Source organism: Sciurus carolinensis, chromosome 12 (assembly GCF_902686445.1).
Source record: "Sciurus carolinensis chromosome 12, mSciCar1.2, whole genome shotgun sequence".
Lineage (NCBI taxonomy): Eukaryota > Metazoa > Chordata > Mammalia > Rodentia > Sciuridae > Sciurus > Sciurus carolinensis.
The window spans coordinates 89,812,253-89,821,946 of record NC_062224.1 but is presented as its reverse complement, the minus strand read 5'-3'; the positions used below and the strand labels follow the sequence as shown (position 1 = coordinate 89,821,946).

The 9,694-nt window shown below is 33.3% G+C and overlaps 1 protein-coding gene across 3 annotated transcripts in view; it reads right to left on the bottom strand.

The window, feature by feature from the left end:
• Window positions 1-1,849: 1,849 nt before the first annotated feature.
• Window positions 1,850-9,694, bottom strand: part of Aspm (assembly factor for spindle microtubules) — a 59,333-nt gene continuing 51,488 nt past the window's right edge. For 2 of the 3 annotated variants that reach the window (XM_047521778.1, XM_047521779.1), the window contains exons 22-28: window positions 9,531-9,680; window positions 8,387-8,578; window positions 8,013-8,205; window positions 7,329-7,483; window positions 5,741-5,917; window positions 4,562-4,731; window positions 1,850-2,074 (exon numbers count right to left, since the gene is read on the bottom strand). In XM_047521778.1, coding sequence (XP_047377734.1) covers window positions 1,972-2,074; window positions 4,562-4,731; window positions 5,741-5,917; window positions 7,329-7,483; window positions 8,013-8,205; window positions 8,387-8,578; window positions 9,531-9,680 — 1,140 coding nt within the window. In that variant the 3' untranslated portion in view covers window positions 1,850-1,971. The remainder of the gene's footprint in view (window positions 2,075-4,561; window positions 4,732-5,740; window positions 5,918-7,328; window positions 7,484-8,012; window positions 8,206-8,386; window positions 8,579-9,530; window positions 9,681-9,694) is intronic. The other variant, XM_047521780.1, reaches the window with a different exon arrangement.

The following is a 9,694-nucleotide window of genomic DNA, read 5'->3' as shown; positions in this document are numbered from 1 at the left end:
AGACAGAATAAGGAGACTCTACTGGAAGGACAAGTAGGACTGGTAAGTGAAAAAGAAGAACGCAATGCATTTACAGGGTAAGAATGCAACTACACTGTTCTTTATATTCTTTACCTTACAATTTTTTTCTATCTCACTCTAAGATGGGAATTGTACTTCTGTGTAGTAGTGAGTGTGATATCAATGCACAAGACACAGTATCCTTATTTAACAGTGTATGAACCATAAAGGACTTTCAGAGTGGACCCCAAATTTACCACATGTAGTAAATCAGGGCTGTTCACACAGTTCTGTTGTAAGCAGCAGGAATCACCCTATAATTTCTTACTTGTCAAATCTAACAACTCTCCCTGAGAATGGACCAGGGGAAGCCCTGGTAAGACTGATGTTACTGGATAATTAGTACAACTGAGCCAGGGAGGGTATGTGTTAAAAGTCCAGCAAAAGATTTTCTTTTTTTTTTTTTTGTCTGAGATTCAGAAAAAAAAAAAAAAAATCTGTTTAAACATCTGAAAGTCATTTTCTTGCATGTGTAATATTTCTTATACAACTACTAGTTGGTTATATCCATCTTAGATAAGAAATTAGCACCATTAATGTTTTTATACTGGCCAATTAAATCCTAGCAGTATGTATAATTTACCAAAGTAAACAAATTATTTATAGTAAGACTCTGTTGAATGAAGGAAAACAAGAGAGTCAACAAAAATTACAATGTTTAAAAAATACTTAATACTGACAGTTCCTAATAATACTTTATTGAGGAAAAGAATGCGAAAGAGAAATCTCCAGCAAATTTGAATATACTCTTGAATACATCAATATGTGTAGATCTATCCTAAGCAAATTATAAGTAGTGTTGGCCTTTGACCACTGTGACCAAATACCCAATGAGAACAACTTAGAAGAGGAAGTTTATTTAGCTCTCATGCTTTCAGAGGTCTTAGTCTAAAAATATCCAATTCCATTGCTCTGGGCCCAAGGTGAGGGAGAACACCATGGCAGGAGGGTGCGGTGGAGGAGCACTGTTTCATTCATGACATCCAGGAAGCAGAGAGAGGGAAGGGGTCAGGGAAGATGAACCCTTCCAGGGCACACCCCAGTGACCCACTTCCTTCAGCCCTGCCTCAACTGCCTACAGTTACCATTCAAACTGGGATGGACTGATTAGGTTACAGCTCTCACAGTCTAATCGCCTCACCTCTGAACATTTCAGCATGAACATAAGAGCTTTTGGGGGACACCTGGGATCTAAACCATAACATCAGTACACAATTTTAAGCTAGTTAGGATTTACTTACTATTTCAAACAGCTAAATTTTTTATAGTATCCATACATGGACAAACTTTGGGATTCTATCAGATTTCAAATGGTCATCAGAATTAGATTTCTGTGGCTTTGGAACCACAAAAATACAGATGACAATGACCTAAAGTTTTACAAAACAAGTTATTTTCAAAACAGAATCATTTTCAAGTTTGTGGTATGTAAATGGACAACAAATTTCTTTTAAAGCAATACTATGCTCTTCCCACTACGAATTATAATCCAAATTATAATCAGATCAAAGTTAAGGGGTTTTAGTATATACTATGGCAGGTTATATTTTTATATTTTCCCTGGAGAAGCTCACTTACCTCTCTGGATGCTTTAGCCAGTGAAGGATAAAAATGAGTATGTTATACATAAAAACGTGGGAATATTTTATACTCTTCTTATTTCTAAGTGAATAGACACAAAGAACAGTACTATAATCACCTTACGACATATTTGTTTGTTACATGCATACAGCTATATTAAATAAAAAACAATGAAGAATTTAATAAACAGTTATTTGTAATATACATATATTTATTTTTAATACAAAGCCAGATTTTAGAAGTTGTACATAGAAAGAAAAAGCACTTCACAAATTCATGATTAGGTTTAATATTTCTTTATACTGTACACACTGAAAATGCTTATATTTACTAATAAGGAATGCCAAGTGTATCCATCACCATTTGAATAGCTTGCAGAGAATTGGTGATTTCTTCTATACTATCTCTTCTTAAAACCCAATCCGGTTTAAGTCTGTTTTAAAAAAAATTTAAATATGACATTAAAACAGTACATCTCTTAAGAGAGTTAACCTTTACCTTTATGTATTAATTGACATGTGGCTCTTCATGAACACATCACTTCCCTTACAATCTTCTCAAAGAGGTGGAAAAACTTCATACTATTGTCAATTATCAGTTCTAAATTATTTCCTTAAAAATGATGCTGGCTTCTTTGAAGTTTATACTATTTAGTTTTGCTACTGCCTTTTGCTCATTGACCATCTCCTAATTATAAACCTGCTTCTTGGTCTTCCCCCAACTCCTGCTACCATTCTCATTAATATCAACATCCATATGGCTAAAAAGTCAACAGCATGGTCAGTTTTTTCAACCCTTTCCTTCCGTTCTTTCTCAACTAACCCTTTCTCACATGATTACATTCTAGACTTTATCAGAAAGTGCACACCATTGAAATCTCAATTTGAGACTTCTATTCTCCAACAATCACTTCCAATACATCCATGCTACCTCCACCCTGATGTGATCTCTAGTTCATTTGACCTCAACACATACCTATTGTTCATCAGAATTCTGTTCTCACTTTTCCTCCCTAATTAGTTGAGGTATTTCAGTATTATCCCCTTTGCAAATGTTAATAACTCTGTTCCTCTCTCCCATTGAACTTGTCTGGAAAATTCTATTTGGGTTCCAAATTGAGTAGAAATATCTTCTTTCTCCATTCCTATACGACAGATATTGCTAAAGAAATTACACAGACATTTTTATTTTATGTCAATTGCAGACCTAAAGTGGGCATTTGAAATCACCTAGTATGCTTCCTTGTTCTCCAAGATGACTATTTTCTTTCTTTCTTCTTTTCAAATGTCCCTTCCACACCCTAAGCTGCTTCTGAGTTGTTGAGTATATAATCTCAACCCACACTGAGAAAATGGTATCAATCAGAGGAGAGTTCATGTATATTCTCACATAAATCACTACTATATATACTTGCACCTTATTCTTTCTTGTTGAAAAATCCAAATACCTCACCATTGGTGAGTGGTAAAAAGGTGGTATAACCAATGGAACAGTCTGCAGTGATAGAAAGGAATAAAATTTCAATCCATGATCACATTCATTCATCTTCTGGCCTTAAGTACTATCTATATCCTGAAACCAATAATACTCCAATTTTTATCTTTAGCTTTGTTCTTCTGTTCAACCACAGACCTGATTTTCCAATGGCTTATTTGTATTTTCCTCTTATTTATGCTGTAGGTTTCTGAGGCTTATCCAAAACAAAATCCATGCCATGATGCAACACTCCTGCCCACTCTATTCTATCCTTTCCTCAACTCATCCTCCAGGACTCAGCTTAAATATCACAAACCACAGATGATTTTTCAGCTATTCTCTTCCAGCAGGAACTCTAAGTTACTCTTTATCTTAGTAGTTGTCACTATCTTTATTATTTTACTTACTAACTTGCTTGTCCATTGTTATTCTTCTTGAACCATATAGTGCTATGCTGTACAACCACCATAATTTAAGTACTTTATAGTTAAAGATGCAGCTGTATGATTTTTACTCCCTAATGATGATAGAGGGGCCTATCCACACAAACAAATTCCCACTAAAAAAAAATGCTTCCAAAGTAACATAAACTAACTAAACCACAGTTATCTTTACAGGTCTAGAGCAGGCTAAATGGTGACCCCAAAAGATGTATTATCTATGTCTCATCACAGAACCTGTGATGTTACCTTATTTGGAAAAAAAAAAAAGTTTTTTGTAGATAAGTAAAGGATCTTGAGATAAGATCATCCTGGATTAAATCTGTTAATGGCTCTAAATCTAATAACATGTGTCCTTATAAGAGACACTGAGGAGGGAGAAGGAGAAGTCCATAAAAGTTGGAGGCAGAGATTGGTTATATAGCCATAAGGCAAGGAACACTTGAAGAAAAAAGAGCCTGAAGGAGTCATGGAAGGATTGTACCCTACAGCATCCAGTAGGAGTATGATTCTGCCAATCAACACCTTGATTTTAAATTTTGGGAGAATAAGTTTCTGTTGTTTAAAGCCACCAAGTTTGAGGTAACTTGCTACAACAGCTCACAAAAGGTAATATAAGGTTCCATAAAGAATTTCTATGGAAGGAGAAATTTCAAAAGTCAAGATCTTTATGGGAGCATTGGAGGTTATGGCTAACAGGGATATTTTAGAGTTCCTAAACAGTGCAGTTTGTTCTTAACATGGAAAATAACTTCATATACTTAGCATTAGTTCTGAACTATTTAATATAAGGAATTTGCTGAGTACCTATTTGAATACCCAATGCTATAATACTATTACTTCATTATTTACTGAAATTGCCTCCTTTAGATTTAGTGAATAGTCTTTTCTTATTCATATATTGTTTCTCCATGGTTAAGAACAATATCTTGCTTATTGTTAATTAATATTTATTAAATGAATTGATGGTGACATGAAATTATAGAATATACTTAACTGCTTACCTTGAAACTATTCTGGTCCTTATAGGTGTTTCTGGAATAAAGGGAATGCCTATGGAAGAATTCTTCTTTTGATTATTAAGTATTCTTTCAGCATTTATTTTATGTTTACGAGCTGTAAGTTTGTATAGACTGTAAATACGGTCAACAACTTTGGATCTACTTCGTACATCCTAAAAAAGAAAGTGTACATTTATTAAAACCTAATAAGAATTCAGTCTCTCCTAGAATAACAAAATCAATCATTTGAACACTATGCCATAAGTTTTCAAGCTTTTAACAAGAGCAAAGCTATCTAAGTGCAGTAGGCAAATTAATTTAAACTGTGAAATAATATGTAAGGCAATTATAAAGAGAAGAAATATTCAAAAGTTGTATATTTAATTCCATACTAAATACAAAAAGGAAATATAGTCAATATAACCTGTCATATCCAGTTACCAAGTCATGTGATTTTTACCTCTTCCAAGTTTCCAAGATCATCTGCTTATCTATCATTGACACAACCCTAGGTGAAGCACAGTCTCTTATCTAGCCACTACAAATCTACACTTGCCTCCTTCTTTAATGGTCTCCCTATATCCCTACATACTCTCCCAAATTCATTCTTCAATCAGTAGCCAGAGTAATGCTAAAACTTAAATAGGAAAGTATCATTCTCTTGCTTAAAATTCTTCAGTGGTTTCCCACAGTTATCAGGATAAAGGCCTCAATCCTGTCACAGGCTCTGGTTGCTCTTATGTTGATTGTGATACCTAAAGAGAATAACTCAGATGTCTAGTCACAGAAAAACTTGAGACATATTTATGGTTATGACAGGTGAATAGAGAATTACAGGCATCTGAATTTCCTTCCTTGCTAGGATAATTTGTTATATTCTTCAGTAGATAGGAAATGCTTACTTACATGACTGAAAAAAATTCTATTTTTGGAATTCAGTTTCTTTGATATCAAAAAGAAACAATACATACACATACACTATATGTGTGTGTGTATCTCCTATTATCCTGAACACACACACACACACACACACACACAAATACCAGGCAAAATAACCAGGTTTGATCACATGCAAAATCCTATTTTAGTGTAATGTGTAATGATTACTAAAGGAAAAATAAAATCCATAAGCATAAGAACATATTAAAAAACCTCAAAGAAAAGTAATTGACCAATACTTACAGAAGCTCTGTTTGTTGTTTTCAACAAAACAGCCAACAAACAACAAGTTTTTGTGAAAATGCTTCCACCCTTGTCTGCAACTTTGTCACCGGGTTTTTCTCGGTACATCTGCAAAAGCTCCAGCAGTGTGTCTATACAATTTTCTGCATCATAAACTGCTGAAGTAGTTTTCTCATACTTGAAGAGAACAGAATGAAATTAAAAATTGTATAAGCATACACCTTTAAAACTGCCCAACCATAAAGACAGCTTAGAGTCAAATTTTCGAAGCATCAGCAGCAGGTACAAAGGACTTCATGTGACAAGTTTTTGTTACTGCTATCATTTCTCAATCATATATGATATATCTTAATCTTTTTCTTTCCTACCCACTTTGAATTTTCATGTAAAACAAATTAAAGCTAAAGCTTTAAAAAAGAATATCTTGAAGTAAATACAAGCAAGCTTCTAAAGAGAAGACCATTTTAGCAAGAATCTCTCAGGAAAAATAACTGTGACAGTTAATCATAGGGTAAGATAATGAGTAAGGTAAGATCTAATTTTACATCTTTCTTGAGAGGAAGATGTACTTTCTTTAAAATAAAACAAATTTGATACTAATAAATCTAGGCTATAATTTTTCATGCCTCATTTATTTAATGATATTATTACATTCATACTGAAATTTGCATGGTTTCAAACAATAATCACTCTAACAAAAAAATAAGAAAACATTACTTGCATGGTATGTTTACGTATCAAGAACTTTAGGTATATTAACTCATTTAATCTTAACCATAAATTTTGAGATGGGTACTCTTTCTCTATATCCATTTTACTGTTGAGGAAAGTAAAGCAGAGAGAGGCTAAATAACCTGTAACAGCCTGCAGAACTGGGATTCAAATTTAGTAGTTTGGCATCAGAGTCTATGTTCTTAACCACTATTAATATATCAGGTACAGTACTCTAAGTTGTAGTTGGGGGTGGGCAGGAAAGGTAAATGTTTCATCTTAATACCATTGATTGTATGCAACTTCTGCAAGCATTTTCATTACTTTTCTATAAAATGGGAATTATGCAAGTTACTTTACAGGATTTATTATTTATTATTATTTAATAATAATGCACAAAAATACTGGCATGTATCAAGTACTTAATAAACATTAGTCACTGTTATATTATAAAAGCAAAAGAAATAAAATACCACAAAATAGCATTTATATCTATAGTTACATAAATATTAAATATTTTCCCCCACCAAGACTCTTCACATACATGAACTTTAATTTAGAGACCTAATTTCTAACTTTTTTTGGGGTGTGTGTGGTTTGAATCCAAGGGTGGTACTTAACCACTGAGCCAAATTCCCAGTCTTTTATTTTTTTTAATTTTTTATTTTGAGACAGGGTCTCACTAGGTTGATTACAGTATAAGTTGTTGACACTGGCTAAGAACCTACTATCCTCCTGCTTCAGACTCCTGAGCTACTAGGATTACAGTAATGCACCACCATGCTCAGCATAATTTCTAATTTAGAGCAAGCACAAATTTAATTTGCAGTTACATTTCTTGACCAATGAATATTTCGTTATTAAAATAGAAAACTACCTTAGCTACATTAAGCAAGACTTGTACAGCATATCTGATGACCTCCATACAAGGAACACTACGATTACAACTTCGGATCAAAACAAATATTTTAGAAATTGCTCCGCTCTCAGCCATGTTCTCACAACAACGTGGAGACAATCTGGTAACGACCTCTGAAAGGGAAAAGGATACATATTGTTAATTTACAGTAACAATAATAATGCATTCTAATTTTATATATGACTATAATGCACTAAGTAGAAATATAAATAAATAGAAGGAAGATTAACCCAGTAGAATCAGAGGACAGGGAAAGGAGTGGGGGAAGAAAAAGTATTGGGGACTGAGTCTATAATCTCAGAGGCTTAAAGCTGGAAGATCCCAAATTCAAAGCCAGCCTCAGTAATTGAGGCAAACCCTAAGAAACTTAGCAAGACCCTGTCTCTAAATCAAAAAATAAGAATAAAAAACAGGCTGGGAGGTGGTTCAGTGGTTGAACACCCCTGGGTTCAGATCCTGGTACCACCCCCAGCCAAAAACAAAACAAAACAAAACAAAACAAAATGAACCCCACTATAATGCTCTAAGAAAAAAATGAAGTCTTAGTTAATACTGAACAATTACAATGTTCTTTAAATAGTCAAAAGTGAAAAACACACCACACTTCTAATCTTATATAACATATTGTTATAACAAACTAACCAAGGTGCTTAAGGGCCTCCAGAATGGCAGAAAGGTGCTTATATGTCAAAAGATAATGAAGTGCAAGTGTGGTTCTTTTGTAGAGCTTATTTTCTTCTCGAATCTCCCTGTTAACAATTTGAAGACTTAGTCGTATAGCTTTAATTTTTGTGCAGTCATGTTTCTTCCTCCAAGAGTAGCCTCTCCATAATGCCTTAAAGAGATAAAAGAATAATTTTAAGATTACAGTTAGTAATGGTTTGAATTTATATCTATATCTATTTCTACAAAATAAATATTTTCAGTAAATTTATATGAGATGATCAGATACATTTCAACTAAAACCTCAATTTAGGTTTTATTCCTGTACTAAAAAACACAGAATTTTCACTTACCTGAATTTTAGTGATTCTACTATTGAATTTTTCCTGTCTTTTGCGAAGGAGAAAGTGGCGTACTGCTTTCTGTATTACTGATGCAGCCCTATTTCGCTGGTTCATGTATTCTTGAACTTCATGCTCAGTTTTTATGATGCTACAATATTTCTCAATAAATCTCTTTCGTTGTAATTTTGCTCGAAACCATCTCTGTTTAAAGTGTAAAGATTTTTTTCACTTTAAATACAGATTTTTGAAAAGTAAACAAAAACACATACATTTATATACAGATTTTATATATGTTAGCATTCTTCATAGGCATGTGAAATTTATATGCTCCTTGAATTCTAAAAGCAGACAGGTGATAATAGGAAGCTGCTATGAGGTGAAGAAGCCAAATTGGCTTTCTATTCTAAACTCCAAAAGAGAAGAAATAGAATATTAAAATGCCTTTCAACCCTCCAGCATCATTTCCCTGTTCTCCTTGGTACAAACCCATCCAGTCCATGCTGGATATGTGTGTATATGTGTAGTATCAATGTAATTCTACAGAGTAATACCTTTATTTTACAATTTATATATTCTTTCAAACTATACATCATTCTGAAAATCGATTTTTCACTAAATAATTTATTGGTATATGCATGTTAATGTACACAAATAAGACCTTTATCCAGAATATATAATTCCTATAAATCATAATAAAAAAGAATATCAAGTAGAAAAAAAGACATAGATAAAAAAGGAAATATTAGAAAGAGCACACAATACACAGATAAGGACTTGAATAACAAATGTAAAAAATTCAGAACTTCTGGCAATCAAATAAATGCAAAACAAAAATGAGATACCATTTCCAATTCACTAGAATGGCAAAAATCCTGGTGTCTTCTGAAAGCATTGTTGTCAAGGATTTAGAGGAACAGGTACCCTCTGACTTTACTAGTGGGAGTATAAATGAGTATAATTACATCCAAGAGTAACTCACAGTTTTATTGCTGTTCCATAAAGAAGATTTCCAACCTTCCAATCATCCTAATAGCTATATGCTAAAAATATTATATGATCTTGCCATAAAGAATCTGGGAATTGTTCATTATATGTCAAAAATTTCTAAGAGGAAAATTACATCTTACAGTTTTTCTGCAGAAGAGAAACTGACCTGAATACAAATGGCTGAATTAACCTGTTTGTTAGCATTCTTCCTAGCCATGTGAAGTTTATATGCTCTTTGAATTCTAAGAGCAGACAGATGATAATATGCAGCTGCTGTGAAGTGAAGGAGCCGAGCTTTGGCTCTCTGTTCTAAAATCTAAAGGAGAAAAA